Consider the following 17,330-nt stretch of genomic DNA (forward strand, 5'->3'; position numbering starts at 1 on the left):
AAATCTTGCAGAATGACCTGAACAAAATAACAGAGTGGGCAACTACATGGAAAATTAGGTTTAATGTGGATAAGTGCAAGGTATTGCACTTAGGGACTAATAACGTAAAAGCAAAATACATGCTAGGGGGGGGGGGGGGACCTCCGGGGGTATCAAAAATGGAGAAAGATCTGGGGGTCTTAGTAGAAAATAGATTTAGCAATTGCATGCAATGTCAAGCTGCAGCTGCCAAAGCCGGCAGAATATTAGCATGCATAAGGAAGGGGATGTATTCCAGAGATAAAGAGGTAATCCTTCCATTTTATAAATCACTGGTCCGACCACATCTGGAGTAATCTGTCCAGTTCTGGTCGCCGGTCCTCAGAAGGGATGTGTTGGAGCTAGAGAGAGTACAGAGAAGGGCAACAAAACTTAATAAGGGATTAGAGGACTATAATTACGAAGAGCGTTTAGAATTGCTTGATTTATTCTCCCTGCAGAAGAGACGCCTGAGAGGGGACATGATAGCAATTTACAAATACCTCAACGGTGATCAGAGCATAGAAAAAAAACTATTCAGTTACAAGGATTGCATGAGAACATGAGGCCATACAATGCGATTAGAGGAGAAGCGTTTTAACCTCAGGCTACGCAGGGGGTTCTTTACAGTAAGAGCTACAAGACTGTGGAATTCTCTGCCACAAATGGTAGTAACTGCGGGGAGTATGGCTACTTTAAAAGACTCTTGGACATACATCTCAAGGATCAAAACATTCAGGGGTATGGGAAATGATTCACACCTTCACAGGTTTAACTGGATGGACTATTGTCTTTATTCAACCTCAACAACTATGTAACTATGAAAGATGAGTAAATGTAAGTTGTCTCTCGCCATCTTAGTCATCCAGCCAGCATGGAAACAATACCTGCAAACAGCAGGTGAATATTTCTCTACCAGTCACGTGCCAAAATATAATGAGCAAGTTACACATGCCTAAGAGTTTAGTGAATTGAGCCTATTATCTTATTATTGAATTGCAGTCTGTGAACTGGAACCAGGAAAAATATTGTTTTAGCAATCAATGTTGTTAGTTTTTTGGATTTCCATTTCTTCTTCTGCTCTGGAAAAATAAAAATTAGGATCTGTTTGGTTGCTAGAGGCAACAGCTCAAATTGCCTTTGCAAAGAAATATCAGCCCTGTACATCATGTGTGTACACATGTCTGTCACACGCAACCATCTGTCAATGTGTTATATGTACAAACTGAGCTGCCAACCATCTATCTGTCACTATGCTTAATATACACACAGCAATCTGTCACTTACATTAATCTTCATTTATGTGCATAGTCCTATTTTCAGAAACATTTATCTGTAAGGGACATCCTTTTAACAGTGAACTGATAAAGGCATGCTGCTCTTAGTCAAGACTAATCCGAAGACGCATAGTACTACTGGCCATCAGATAGGACTGGTTGTCATTTTACTCACATTTAATACTGTTTGTATACTTACATGTACCAGGAGTGCTTCTGTATGTTTTCTAACTGCAAGAGAAAAAGAAAAAAATAATAATGCCCACTGTTGCAGAGTCTTGTTTTTAGTAATACTGATTACTGATCTAAATAAGAAAAAGGAAAAACAGAACCAGTCAAGACTTTTTGGGTTGCTTCACACCACTGCACATGCTAAAATGTGTACGTTCTGGGGTTCATTGCATACCGGCTCGTGTGCATTATAATAATGAATTGTCACAAAATGACCCTCCATTCAACTCTATGTACTGCAACATATTGAAACGCGCTGTGGTGACATGGGGGGCCATGCGCTGTGTAAAAATGCAGACATTTTTTACGCAGCACACTGCAACATAGCTTTATGGTGTAATAAAAAGCAATTGTTTTTCAGCCTGTGTTGATCAGTGCAGCTTAACAGATATGGTATGAATGAGTAGATGTAGTAGGTTAATGCAATAACTTTCCTAGTGGATATGTATTATTGTTAATTAGATGAAAGTTTTTGATTTTTAATACATAAGGGTTTCTTGGGAATCTGTGGATTTACTATTTGTTAAGGTATAAATAAATTATGGTTCTGTTTTTGAGTCTTTCCCTTACAAAAAAAAAAGGAAAAACAAGTGAATCCCCTTCTATATATTTTTTATTCTTAGCTATGGGATCAGACAGGGTGACCTCCACCCCACCCAGTGGATGCCCGACAACGTAGCTAGCAAAGAGATGCCTGCTTGATAACCTGCCCTTGTCTGGGCTCCAAGCACTGGCCAATGACAAGCCTCAGCAAGAAGCAGAGCAGCATTCCTCTTGCCAGTGCTGGTCTTGGGTAAGTGCTTGGAGCTGGAGATAAGCATTGGTTATCATTACATCCATCTCCTTGCTAGCTACATTGTTGGACAACCCAGGCCTGGCCCAAGACATTGTGCTGCCTGGGTCCAAAATGGATGTCTGATGTTATTGCGCACATCACAATCACGATCACACGAGGGACGTTCCCCGGAGGAGACACTCCGCCTCATTATACTCATCAGTTTAAAAAAGAAACAGTGCAGCACTGATAAATACTCCAATCATATATAGTCCATATGTATATAGTCCAATACGTATGTCACAATATAGGAAAAATTAAGATAAGGAGGAAGACAAGAAGGCCCTTAGATGTCACAAATCGGTGCACAATTCACATGAAAAGTCCACATGGTGACAGACCATCCAAAACGGTGCGATACACAACACAGTGATCCTTCACCAGGTACATCTAAATGCTCACCAGATTTCCCAGGGAGCCAAGCCTTGAATCATACTCATCAGTTTGCACTACGGGTGGCAGTATGAGATGGAGAAATGCCACCCAAAACACGTTGCAAACTGATGACACACAAAAGTGCGTCAATTTGCTGCCCCTCTCAAAGTACCGCCGCGGTCCAATGGACTCAGCAGGAGCCATGGTAGGGCCGGCCCTGGGACCACCATGGAGGAGGATAGGTGCCCTGTTTAACCTTGTAGCTAGGCTCACAATGGTTGTGGGAACATGGGACAAAGTACTACATGTGCTTTGTCCCCCAGGTGACGAAACACTGAAAACAAACTGAAGTGTGGGTTCTTTAACCACTTCAGCCCCGGAAAGTTCACCCCCCCCCTTCATGACCAGGCCATTTTTTGCGATGCGGCACTCTGTTACTTTAACTGACAATTGCGCAGTTGTGCGACGCTGTACCCAAATAAAATCAATATCCTTTTTTCCACAAATAGAGCTTTCTTTTGGTGCTATTTGATCACCTCTGCGGTTGTTATTTTTTGTGCTTTAAACAAAAAAATACAGACAATTAAAAAAAAAAAAATATATATATATATATATATATATATATATATATTTTTTTTTTTTTTACTTTTTGCTATAAAGCACACCCAATAAAATTTTTTTTAAAAATCTAATTTCTTCATCAGTTTAGGCCAATATGTATTCTGATACATGTTTTTGGTACAAAAAATCCCAATAAGTGTATATTGATTGCTATGTGAAAAGTTATAGCGTCTACAAACTATGGGATATTTTTATGGAATTTAAATTTATTTATTTATTACTAGTAATGGTGGCGATCAGCAACTTATAGCAGGACTGTGGCATTGCGGTGGAAAAATCAGACACTAGGTGACACTTTTTGGGGACCAATACAGTGATCAGTGCTAAAAAATATGCACTGTCACTGTACTAATGACACTGGCAGGGAAGGGGTTAACATCAGGGCAATCAAAGGGTTAAATGTGTCCCTAGGGAGTGCTTTCTAACTGTGTGTGTGGGGGGGTGCATGTACTCTGGTAAGACAGAGATCCGTGTTCCTGCCTAGCAGAAACACAGGATCTCTGTCTTCCCTTGTCACAGAATGGCTATCTGCCTTGTTTACATAGGCAGACCGCCGTTCTTCCTCTCTTGGGAATAATCGGCGGGTCCTGGCAGACATCAGGTCTGCCGGACCCGCTGATTGGCTCCCGCTGTATCCAATCACGGTGGGAGCTGGAAACCCGGTAGTGGCGAAGACGTACAGGTAGGTGATTTCGCCTGTAGGAGCCGCCAACCCGCAGTATATGTACATGGGGTTGTCAGCAACTGGTTAAAGTGTATCAAGAGGAAATACTTTTTTTAATATTTGGATAGATCAGGGAATGGTTAAAAACCCTGCGTGTCTTTTCCTTTGCTGTCTTTGCTTTGTTGTGGAGATTTGCCTTCACTTTGTGATGCAAAGACACAACAGGAAGTGAGAGGAAATTGGTCTAAAGAGGTTGGAAATCCCCCCTGTTGTAACCGATACAGGAGTTCCCATTAAATGTATTATATACATACATACATACAGACAGACACTTATAAATGTAAACAAACATTTTAAAATGTATTCAAACATGGACGGTTTCAGTAGGGCAGTGGATGGTGTCAGTAGGGCAGAGATTGGTGTCAGGTGGGCAGTGTCAGTAGTTTTTTGTTTTTTTTTACAGTATTTTTCATTTACAATTCTTTTAGGAGCCCCACTGAGGGCTTTGGTGAAATATTAGGGGTCTAAATAGATTCCTGATGTCTCACTTTTGCGACAAAGAAAGGGGCTGAGGACAGAGATTCCCCAGCACCTTTCTCTGCAGCATCCTCTGCACTGGACAGTGAATGAATAGGAAATGCTCTGTACTAAGCAGCTTCCTGTTCATTCACAAACTGAAGCCTAGTAAACCAGTTTACTAGGCTTCAGCTATGAATGAACACAGTCCGTGATCTGTACCAATCACTCACTGTGCTCATTCAGAAAAGGAAGCGGCCAGTGAATGACATGAGCCTGGCATCTATGCCACACAGGGTGATTAGGGTGTACCCAGGCACATCTTGCACCCCCCCTGCGAGCGCCAATGAGTGGCTGTTAGTCATATAATACAGTTGGCATCCTGGCTGAAAAAAACCTACAGTATAAGCTGCCCAGAGAGTATTTAGTTTTCACAGAAAGTCTTCTGATGAAGATTTGTCCAAAGACTTTCATTGAAATGGAATGAGCAGTAATGTGCGATCATCACTGTGCAGAATTTCTTTAGCGGCACATGCCCCCCCCCCCCCCCCCCCCACACACACACACACTCCAGAGTCTGATGGCCCAGGCAGCTGCACTCACTTGGTTGTTTCTACAGTCCTCCATTTTAGAGGTTTAAAAAGTGCTAACATCTTATGGAAATTCATTGCAGGAATAGGTACATTGATGCTTTGCACATATTCTTTATTTCTCACCGTCAGTCTCTTTAAGGGATCCACCTCAATCATCCCGCAGAGGAGATTCTGACAATCTGGGGGAATAAAATGTGGCATATGGAAGACCCCTCGTTTGACCTTCTCCAGTAGCTGCCTCAGGTTGTCATCATCAAATGGCAAAGCACCCTGAAGCAAGATATCAGTTAGTTTTCTATCATATTAAATCAGAGTTATTGGCCTAGAGGAAGTATCAGTCTCACCACAAGCAAAGCGAATAAGATGACGCCACAACTCCAGATGTCAGCCCTCCTGCCGTCATATTTCTCACCCTGTGCAGGATGTAGAGGGTTATAAAAAAGTTCTTACAATCCTAAATTATAGAGAAAAGGCATCATGTAGTACTTACCCTGATAACCTCCGGACAGGCATAGTGCGGAGACCTACAGAGAGCAAAAAGAGAAAAATGGAGACCATAAAGAGGTTGTACAGGTCATTTATGAAAACACTTACTGAGTATGGCTAAGGGATAATATTGATGTGCATGCACAATATATGTAAAGCCCTGCGTAAAGTGTCGGCACTATATAAATACCTGTAAAAAAAAAAAAAAAAATTTGAGTTTACGCATCTCTCTACAACTGTCTGATACCCTTCATAGTTTTGGAGAGACAGTGGAGACTAAAGCCCCGTACACACGAGTAGAAATTCGGCCGGGAAATTTCATCCGACGAACGATCTGCCGATTTTCGGCTTGTTAGCATGGTGCTTCCGACAACCGACTCCGACTTTTCGGCCGAAAAAATCCTGGTGTGCAGGCTATATAATTTTTGTCGACCGTAAAAACACGTCCGATTTTCGTCTCATTAGTACAGATTTCGATGGGAAAAATCTTATGAGCAAGACTAGGCATGCTCAGAGATGAAAGAACACAAAGAAAGCAATCCAACACATGACATCACTTCTGAAGTAGAATTCTGTCGTGCGGGAAAATTTGTGTGCAGTCTAGAGCACATTCCAACCAACAGACACCACTCTGGACAAAAGACGGACGACCGGTCGGCAGAAATTCGTTGCGTGTGTACGAGGCTTTACACAGAGAAGTGTTACAGACAGCAGCAGCAGTAAACGAGTAAGGCTAGGTTCACATTACTGTGGCTCAGGAATGAGCGCTAAACTGTGCCCTACAGGCAAATGCACTGTTCTTTAGCATATGTGTTGGTTGCTTTGGTGCATTTTCGTGAGCACCAAACCACATGATGTAGCTTGGTGCAATTTGAATAAAAAAAATGGTCAGGGACTTATTTCCCTGAGTTTCTGCAGGTAGTGTAGCCCATTAAAATGAATGGCTCCATACATGCAGAGTGCAGGCTGCACAAATCTGAACAGGGCCTAAGGATCAAATCTGAGTTTATAAGTCCCTGCTTTCCAAAATCTTCCCTGACTACCTGTATATCTGTTATTTACTCTGACTCCCCAACCATGACTATTAGTGAGAGGGTGGTAAGTACCTCTCACATAGAGGGTGTCAACATACCCCTCAATTTAGGGCACAATGGTAACATTATTAACCTAAAACACATCCCAGTACTACACTGTGTAGCAGGTTCTAGACCACACCAATGAAAGGCTTTACAGTTCCACCAGGTGGCTCCGCTGAGAGCACCGCAGGAAGTTACTCTTTAGCATTACCACGTGTACAAAGTACTCCCATTAGTTGTGGGTCAACCTTGGCAGGGTCCACCAAAATGGCATTAATATTTTAATGAAATCAAATTTTATTTCAGGGATACATCTGTCTGGAAAATGTTAATATCCGCTTCATCAGAAGCGTCAACATGCTAGCACAGTCAGGCTCCATTTACACTGGGCTTCAAAAAACTACAGTTCCCTTGGCAGAAAAAAAACGCTCATATAGAGCATTTTTTGTACAAAGTTTAAAGGAGTTTAGGAGAGTTTTTTTCTGCCAGTAAGCTACAATCAGGAACGCAAACCAGAAGAGTTTTTTTTTCCTGCCTCTAAACGTTGAGCTCAAAATATACCTGTAATCGTCCTAACATGCATAGACACATAGGATCACATTGAGCTGCTTCTACAGGCAGAACACAAAACCTCAGCATTTTTTCTGGCTCTGAGGAAGGGGGTTCGTCCCTGAAATGCGTCAGCCTAGCCACAGCAGCCCCATGCGACCATCTGCATGCCTATTCGTTACATTTGGGACCTTGGCTACCTTGGAGATTGTATATGCTATGTTGATGTGTGTTATATCACACCAGTTTTGTGAGTATTCTGTATACTTTTTAATATTTTAATAAATAGTTTTATGGTAATGCACTAGGTCGGTGCGCCCTCTTTTCCTTTTTTTGTCTTTTCTACCAGTTGGTTCTGGATACCCTTGATCCTGAAGGGGTCAGCAAGACCGGTAGCTCTTTTAACATCTGAGTTCGTAGTGCACCTCTTTTTACTCCGTCAGACATCACTTGAGCGCAGGAGATTTTGTTTTACTACTAGAACACAAAACCTCCCAGAAGCAGCGATTTTTAAGCCAGTGTGCATTGAGCCTCAAACTGCAGAATACAGCACTCCAGCACAATTAAGTACACATAAATGTCCATATGTGAACTGATTCTTTAACCATAAAAGGAAATCAATCAGCTGCATAGTCTGTGATATGTAGGCATCTGAGCTGCAATGCTGTTTGGTGTGAATAGAAGAATTAAAGTGACTGTTAAGTAAAAAAAATGAGCACCAGTTGAGCCTGCAAAGAAAAGCCCTAATCTTACATCATCCGATACTTCCAGGCGTGTCAGATTCCCGTGTCCTCCACAAAGCTTGTTGGTTCCCTCAGTGGGCCCCTAAATCGCTACAGGAAACAGGGGCTGGAGGAAAGAGCTACAGAGCTTACTGGCGGACCACACATCTGACACAACCTAAAGTCTTGGATGAACAATGGTTTTCAGCTAGAGGATCTTTCAAAAGATGACAGGGCCACCCGATATGGGCCTAGCAATGCTCAACTTGGGCATCAATTGCTTTCCACCACATGCTAGACAGGTGATATGTCACATACTGCTAGAAGCTCGCAATAACATACTCAAAATCTGGGGCTCACAAAACTCTCCAAATTTATCTGATGTCAAAACCACTGTGAATCGTAACTATGTCTTTGAACGCTTACTGGCCACCAACCAGGGAACATGCAAATCCTTCGATGACTGGTGGACTCTGTGGCATAACAGTAACACTAATGCTAAACTATTGTAACATGTAAGTCTTGGCCGGGGCCTGGCACTCCCTCCACCCGCACAGTTTGCACCCAGTTGGGGTGTGGGGGGAGGGGGTGGCATGGACCTTGCCTGACCACCCACCACCTACTAAGTCTTCCAGTGATATAGGCATATGACAAAGTTGTACTGTTTATTTGCACGATAAAGGCATTCTGTTCCTCTACACCTGTGTACTTGTTTTGAACCATTGTACGTTACATTGGTGCTTATTCTTTGTTTGTTTTTTGAAAATCAATAAAAATTATTGAACAAGAAAAAGAGCAAGGAATGCAAAAAAATAAAAGATGACAGGACAATTAATCATTAAAAAATTAAAGTTAAAACTTCATTTTTTCAATTTGGATAGCGGAAGGGATGGTTAAAACCCCTGTGATTTTTTTTTCCTGCCATGTATGTCCTATTGGGGGGGTTTCCCTTCACTTCCTGTCCTATAGCCAAAACAGAAAGTGAGAGGAAATCCCTCCAAAATGAGGGAATTCCTGGTTGTCACCAGGGTCAAAAGAATTAGTGTTCCCATTGGAAAATTCCCCCCTCAGTTCTTGTTCTGTTGACGACCCAAAATGTGGGATTTTTCTTTACTTTCACTCTTGGTGATAAAGGTCACTAGGACAAAGTTCCAAATGTTTAATTTTGAGAACTTTCATTCAACTTTCTAATAATTCCTTTTCGACTGCAATGATGAGAAATTTTGAAGGAGCAGGATGGAAAAATTTTTTTCCAACAATTACGTTCTAACAGAGCATGTGGTTTTTGTTCAATAAAGTCCATTCATTCCAAAATCAAATGTTAAAAGCGAACCAAATTTTGAAGTACTTTTGAGCATCATTCATCAAGTTTTCAAATGAACTGTGAATATTCATACAAAATTTTGTTCGAATGTTTGTGTAAACATTTGTTTAAAACTCTTCTAGTGTACAGCGAGCTTTACAGATGGTTTACTAGAAAGCTCTGGACATAATAAACCATATCCTGTCTACATATGTAGACATTGGCTCTCATGTAAGAACATCTAGTGCCCTAAAGAAACCTCTGCTGTCCACAACAATGAATCAGTTTGTTTCATTCATACTCTCGAAGCATCAGATAAGAAGTTGGCAACACAAACGTATCGGTTTTAGATACTTTTATTCACAAGACTGACCACTCAGTTAACCAATCTATGCAACTGTTCTCCACGAGCTAAAGACACCAGGCATAATACCGTATTTGACAAAAGAATTGTCTGTATTGTCCACTTCATTAAGCCCACCCTTCTTTATTAAAGCGGTAGTATACTCATTTTCGCTACTTTTAACAATATAAATCATATGTGTCCGCAGGGCAGCCATCAGAAATTTTGGGGCCCCTTACACATTTTTGGGGCCCCTTACACAGTTTTAGGCCACCAACCACCAACATTCCCCATGGCCTGCCTACCATGTAGTCATCCTCCTCCCGTCCCATGTCCTCCTTCTCCTCCAGTCCCATGTCCTCCTTCATTCCATGTCCTCATCTTTCTCCTCCAGTCCCATGTAATCCTCCTCCAGTCCCATCTCCTCTATCCCAGAAAAATAAAGGTGAATGGTTCTAGTAAATGCCGCCCCTCCTGTCCAGGCGTGAACAGCTGGAGAACAGGGGAGGGCGGGGCCTTCAGCTGTGTGTAAGGGCTAGTGAGGGGCAGGATCCCCCACATAGTGCCATTCTGCAAGGGAACGGCGGAGCTTACAATTGAATGGCATTGCAAGAACAGATGGCAAACCTACCCTGTTTGGGGCCCCTCGTGACGGCCGGGCCCCCTACATGTGCATGGGCTGTACCCCCTTGATGGCGGCCCTGTGTGTCCATATTACATGACTAACCTTTTCTCCTGCCTGTCACTTCAGCCGTTCTCTTTCTATTTAGTTCCTTCCGGTCAATGACGTCACCCTGGCATGCTCTGTGTACCCTGATTTTCCAGCAAGCTAATGATGCTGCCGGAATAATGCAGGGTCTATGCCGGGGCATCGTCATTTCCTCTGCTGGACGTCAGCCCCGTGCGAGATTCCGAGGGAGGGGACCAATTGTGCAGAAGGGCGATAGTGGGCAGCCTCCTATTGGCTGTCAAAATGGTTAATGAACCCAAAACAAGGCTTGGTTTCGGCGTCTACTGCGCATGCACGGGATTTCCGAATACTAGACATACTGTGGGCAGAAATACCGCACTGCTCAGCAGACGGAAACCACAGCAAGGATGGCGGCGCACAACATGACAAAATACCGACCGGAACTAAAGAAATTAGAATTGTAAGTAAAACTTATAATAGAGTGTTTACATGATATTTGATTGAATATTACATGTTACTGGCATTGATTGGATTTTCAGCTATAGAAGTAATGAGTATACTACCGCTTTAAGATGTCTAGCCTAGGGGTTACAGTTATTTCCTGCACACCTCCATTGCCCCAAATATCAATGAATTCATTTTCTGAAAAACTATTTATTTAGCACAGACCATGCAAAGTTTGTGTGATATGTCACACATTCGAATATTTGGTGCACTAGTTGCATCTTTCCATTTAAAACCCATCACCAACCATCAATACTTTATTGGGCCCACAGTCTTCAGAAGCTATGTTAAATGTATGCATGGTTTACATACCCACAGCTGGTCTCCAGCAGGCTGTCTCCGACCTGCAGAGAGGCCATCCCAAAATCTGCTATTCGGATATTATTCTTCTCATCCAGAAGTAGGTTCTCAGGTTTTAGATCTCTGTGACTGGTGAGCAACGAAACATGTACAGAAAGTGTATGAGCAACCAAAAACAAATAAAGACGGTAAGAAACAATACAGATTAATGGAAGTTAGAGGATACAGTATATACACTACAAATTAATGGCCTGTGTAGACAGGCCTAACATTCATAGATGCCAACTGTCCCAGATTTCCCAGGACAGTTCCATATATATGTGCTTTGTCCTGATGATGCTGCATCCGGGTCTATGATCTTAGATGTGAAGCTAATGTCAAACTTTTGCCATCTCTGATGCCCAAAGCCTGCCAACACATAGCCTTTCTATATGATAAATAGGGTATCTTCAGACCTTCGTAATGTATATTTATCATAAGTTGATGCAGCACGTGTTGAGGCACAGCAGTTTGTACAGTGTCATTCATTGAGATTGGCATCCCAATACACAAATTTAGTGTCAGACAATGCACCCATGTCTGTTTTTTTGGCATTTGAGGTGCATTGGCAGCCCATGTGAAGAGCACCCCAGTTTTAACATCTGAAAATCCAGAAATGACAGTAGGAACAGGAAGATTTCTTGCTGTATACTCAGTAAGGTCCCTTTTACATGGGTGGCAAAGGATTTGTAAAAAAAAAAAACAGGTGGTTGTTCAGAATTCCACCCCCCCCCTCACCTTAAAGTGTTAATATACCCAGTGAAGTAACTGTCCTCAGGTGACACACAGAGATAAAACAAATCCTCCTACAAAAATTGTACCTGTTTATCTACAGCTGTCTTTCCTTCACATCCATTCAAAGTGCAGAATTTACACAGGATCTCTCAGCTCTTAAAAGCCGGGGGCAGAGAGCTAAATTTACACCAGTGAGGAGAGCTCGGAGAGCTGATTGGAGGGAAGGGACACACCCCCTTCACACAAAGCACAGAAACAGAGCTGAGGCTGTCAATCAGCTGGACATCCCTCCCCATCACCATTTTTCTCTTGGTGTCAGGAAAATTTGAGTTTTGTCAGAAGTGACTCAAGCTTATAGCAGAGGAACGAAGCAGCTGATAGAAATGACACTCAGTGCTCTGGATAGAGACAAGTACACACTTATAGAAGAATATGCTTTGTTCTTATATTTTATGTCTGAGGTTTACAACCACTTTAAGCTTACCATGGCAGTCAGAGGGGGTGGTACATATGCTGCACCACTTTGCTTTGCAGCCACAACAAGTTTAACTCAACTTATCGAGTTTGACAGATGGTATCGCCTGTCAAACTTGCAACCGTTTTGCAGTACAGTATTTCAATACAAAATCTCCCTTAAGAATGAAAAAATAAGCGTGGATCACTTTTTTAGTGGGTGGTGGAGACTGCCCATGTGCAAGAGACCTTAAGTATCTGCTTCAGTATAACAAGAGACATAACCCAGTCTGAGCTTTATTGGGTCTGCTCACCAGATTGAGTGACTGTGGCAAAAATCAAGTGCTGATATGATCTGCCGGAAGAATTTTCGTGCTTCTTTTGGGGTGAGACGCCCTTTCTTCACCAGGTAGTCGAATAGTTCTCCTCCAGATACATGCTCCAAGACCAAGTACCTACGTAAAAGACGAGAATGTGACTGTACGACCATCAGCTTTGTAATACTAGGGCCTAACTAATTAGATACAAATTGATTGGATTAGTTTGGTAGATCCTCGTATAATGTAGTTTTGGTAGAAGATTGTACAAAGGCTCTAAAATATTTAAAACTATTAGAGCTGAGCCAGATTAGAAAATGATGTGTTCCTTATAATAGAATAAAACTAGACTATATTTGCACTGTCACTCAGCATTATCTTCAAGAAATTAGGAATTGAGCTTTAAGGTGGATAAGCGGGATAAAACTGTCATACAACATGAACGTGTTTAGGCCATCTGTGTTATAATCTCTCCTCATTTGAGGTGTGAATATTTTTTTGGCAAACCTAGAGGAGAGGCGTTGGCATCATATTATATCAGACAGGCTAGTAAGTACTGATCTTATGGATGATTGTATTAATACGTGGTCAGTTTACATGTTTAAAACCGTATTCTTTTGATGGATTACACCAGTGAGGAAATATTGTAAAATTCATGTATACTGAACTCCAGGGAAACTGCTAAATATACTGTTTACATTTACATAAGTATGTAATGCGTTTTATCTACCAGAGTATTTGTAATTCTGCTTGTGTCATGTATACACCCCTGCCAGACAGCACAGCCAGGAGGGTGACATCTTGTTCTCTGCTCACAGATTAGTAATACAGTGGTCTCCCCTCCCCATCTGCAGTCTGCTAAATGGATAATAAAGGAGTAGCGGAACACTAATACGTTATCAGTGCTACATTCTCTGTTCTTTACTCTGATTGCAATTGAGATCTGGCCCCATGCTACAAGGGGCCTCCCTATACACTAGGATAGGAGGGGTGGCTGGTGGGAGCATAAAGAGTAACCAAACTCCTCTATTTTCTTTCTTAAGCTGTTGAAATCCTGCTTCTCCTTCTCTACCTCCCACAGGCATTCAGCAGCTGCAGGAGAAAAATGGAGGGGATCAGTTTCTCTACATGGCATGCCACCCCTGCCGCCCCTCCTGTCCAGGTCCTGCTGCCTTCCTGTGTGCTGTCTTGACCCCCTCATCCCCCCACAGCACTGCCAGCTTCCCCTCTCCCCTCTTCTGCCGACTGCTGTAGGGGATGTGTCAGGATAGAGAGCAGGGATGGGTCCAGTAAGTGTGTAGTTCACCGGCTCCTTCCCTTTTCGAATGGACAGAACCAGTGATTTGTACTGATCAGACACTGTCCATATATAACTGGAGCGTGGTAAACTGAGTTTACTATGCTTCAGTTTGCGAATGAGCAGGAAGCTCTGTACAAAGCTATTCAGGTCCATTCATTCTGTGCAGCTGAGGCTGTGGAGATGGAGACTGAGAGCTGTGTCCTCAATCTCCTTTCTCTGTTTGTTTCAAAGGTGAAACATCAGAGGTTTGTTTAGACCCCTGATATCTCACCAAAGCCCCCTCAACGAGGTTCCTAAAAAAATTGTAAAAAATAATAAAAAATACAATTGTTAAAAGAAATAAAAATAGGTAAAAAAGCAAATAACAAAAATAAATATCTACTAACACCAGTGGCGTAACTACCAGGGTAGCAAAGGTCGCACTTGGGACTGGGCCTGGTGTTTTGCCACCGGGCCTCAGAGGGATGGGCCCCAGCTGGGGGTTAGGGAGGACCTTCATGGTTTCTTGCACTGGGGCCCTGAAGGTTCTAGTTCTGTCTCTGGTACTTAACCACATAACGACCGCCCACCGCAGTTTTACTGCGGCAGGCAGCCGCTCCTGGGCAAAGCAACCTTATATTACGTCACTCGCTCAGGAGACTCTAGGGGGCGCTCGTTAGCTGGGGAGCCAGTGCGTGTGACCAGCGGCTCCGATGGCCGCCGGCCATTCGCGATCTCCCACAGCTGTGAGAGAAGGACAGACGGCTGATGTAAACACAGCCGTCTGTCATTCTCCCTGAAGTGATCACAGAGGCTATGTGATCCTGCTATATAGGATCGTATTTCTCTGTGATTACTTCAAAAGCCACGCCCCCTGACAGTTAGAATCACACCCCTAGGGACACATTTAACCCCCTGATCACCAGTAATGTTAACCCCTTCCCTGCAAATTTAATTTTTACAGTAACTGCATATTTTTAGCACTGATTACTGTAGTAATGTCACTGGTACCCCCAAAAGTGTCAAAAATGTCAGTTAGGGGTCTGATCTGTCCGCTGCAATGTCGCAATCCCGCAAAAAAAAATGCAGATCGCCGCCATTACTAGTAAAAAAAAAAAACAATAAAAATGCCATTCTTTCCCGTAATTAGTAAACACAATAACTTTTGCGCATACCAATCAAAATACGCCTATTGCGATTTTTTTACCAAAAATATGTAGCAGAAAACAAATTGGCCTAAAATGTTAAAAAATTTATATTTTTACTTTTTTTTTTGAGAATTTCATATAAAAGAATGTGAAAAATATTGTGATTTTTTCAAAATTGTCGCTCTTTTTTTGTTTATAGCGCAAAAAATAAAAATTGCACAGACGATCAAATACCACCAAAAGAAAGCTCTGTTTGTGGGGGAAAAAAGGACGTAAATTTCGTTTTGGTACATCATCGCAATTGTCCGTTAAAATAACGCAGTGCCGAATCGCAAAATAGGGCTTGGTCATTATAAGCCAAATCCTCCGGGGCTAAAGTGGTTAAAGGAAACACAGCTGCCTATTGTACCTGTATGAAGTTCAGCTTTAACAACTATACACAACTTGATTTTATATGATTGTATTGTCAATCGATTTACTGTCCGGGAGAAAAGTAATTTCTGAAGATTTAAAATTTTGATCAATGCGCCAAACACCTAATCATTGAATCGATCAATCTACTTTCCTATGATATGATTTTTCATCCAGACCAATTAGAATAATTTTAATATAATATAATTGGTTGGTTTTTCTCAAAATATATTGATGATAAAGTATCTTTTCGGTAATTTATAGATTTAATCATATTGTTCAATTCTTAAAAAAATCATTTGATCAGACTATTATGTGTATGGACATCATTAGTCAGCTAAGCCACTACATATAATATAATAAAAAAATATATAATATAATAATTAATTGACTTACAGGTACTTCTTGTTCTCATAAACATCGTGTAACTTTAGTACATGCGGATGTTCAATAAGTTTAAGAATTGCAATCTCACGCTCCACCTGCAATAAAGAAAAAAAATGTTTAGAATAGAAAGAAACAACCATGTTAATGTCATTGGTTATATATATATATATATATACACACACACACACACACACACACAGTATCTCACAAAAGTGAGTACACCCCTCACATTTTTGTAAATATTTTATTTTATCTTTTCATGTGACAACACTGAAGAAATGACACTTTGCTACAATGTAAAGTAGTGAATGTACAGCTTGTATAACAGTGTAAATTTGCTGTCCCCTCAAAATAACTCAACACACGGCCATTAATGTCTAAACCACTGGCAACAAAAGTGAGTACACCCCTAAGTAAAAATGTCCAAATTGGGCCCAATTAGTCATTTTTCCTCTCCGGTGTCATGTGACTCGTTAGTGTTACAAGGTCTCAGGTGTGAATGGGGAGAAGGTGTGTTAAATTTGGTGTTATCGCTCTCACTCTCTTATATTGGTCACTGGAGGTTAAACATGGCACCTCATGGCAAAGAACTCTCTGAGAATCTGAAAAAAAAGAATTGTTGCTCTACATAAAGATGACCTAGGCTATAAGAAGATTGTAAAGACCCTGAAACTGAGCTGCAGCACAGTGGCCAAGACCATACAGAGGTTTAACAGGACAGGTTCCGATCAGAACAGGTCTCGCCATGGTTGACCAAAGAAGTTGAGTGCATGTGCTCAGCCTCATATCCAGAGGTTGTCTTTTGGAAATAGACAGTGCCATGATCAAAAACTCCATTTCAAGTATACATTGTTTAGGATACAGTGACCTTATTGGGAATGGCAGTACGAACCTTATGTTTTGTAAAATGCATTGCAACCAAATTCAGCAATACTTTTACTATTACAGTAGGCACGCCTGCAGCTTTTTTTGTCATAAGACTCTGTGCTATGTAACCTCCTTGCAAAGGGCTGTGCTGGAACCATGGAATACACATTGCACAGACTGGTCCTCGGTTGTCACTATTAGGAAGCTACTCCAGAGCAATCATGTTTATCTGATGCTGGAGAGGGTGCATATAGACAGGAAGCTGCTGAAAGAGGTTGCAGGAGATCAGCAGCACTGATGCCAAAAAAAAAGGTGAAAACAGTATTTTATGAAATATATGGAAATTGTTTCAGATTCAAAAATGTGATGAGCTAATGGTATTGATAGTTTATGGGCACATTTATTTATTTAACCACTTGCCGACCGGCCACCATATATATACTGCGGCAAAATTGGCGCTACTGCTCAAAACGACGCACCTGTTTCGTTCAATAGCCACTAGATGGCGCCATTGCGACCTGATTGGCTAGCGGGGATGTAAATCAATGGGTCTGGAAGACCCGATGTCCACTGGCCACCCGCGATCATCC

At 41.8% G+C, this 17,330-nt stretch overlaps 1 protein-coding gene across 4 annotated transcripts in view; it reads right to left on the reverse strand.

Moving 5' to 3' along the window:
- Positions 1–17,330, reverse strand: part of BRSK2 (BR serine/threonine kinase 2) — a 260,786-nt gene that overhangs the window by 57,567 nt on the left and 185,889 nt on the right. For all 4 annotated transcript variants that reach the window (XM_082270214.1, XM_082270215.1, XM_082270213.1 and 1 more), the window contains exons 3-9: positions 15,883–15,968; positions 12,646–12,786; positions 11,117–11,233; positions 5,621–5,654; positions 5,475–5,543; positions 5,254–5,400; positions 1,495–1,526 (exon numbers count right to left, since the gene is read on the reverse strand). In XM_082270214.1, the coding sequence (XP_082126340.1) occupies positions 1,495–1,526; positions 5,254–5,400; positions 5,475–5,543; positions 5,621–5,654; positions 11,117–11,233; positions 12,646–12,786; positions 15,883–15,968 (626 nt within the window). The remainder of the gene's footprint in view (positions 1–1,494; positions 1,527–5,253; positions 5,401–5,474; positions 5,544–5,620; positions 5,655–11,116; positions 11,234–12,645; positions 12,787–15,882; positions 15,969–17,330) is intronic.

This window comes from Pelophylax lessonae (genome assembly GCF_965119305.1).
Source record: "Pelophylax lessonae genome assembly, chromosome: 10".
NCBI classification, from domain to species: Eukaryota; Metazoa; Chordata; class Amphibia; order Anura; family Ranidae; genus Pelophylax; species Pelophylax lessonae.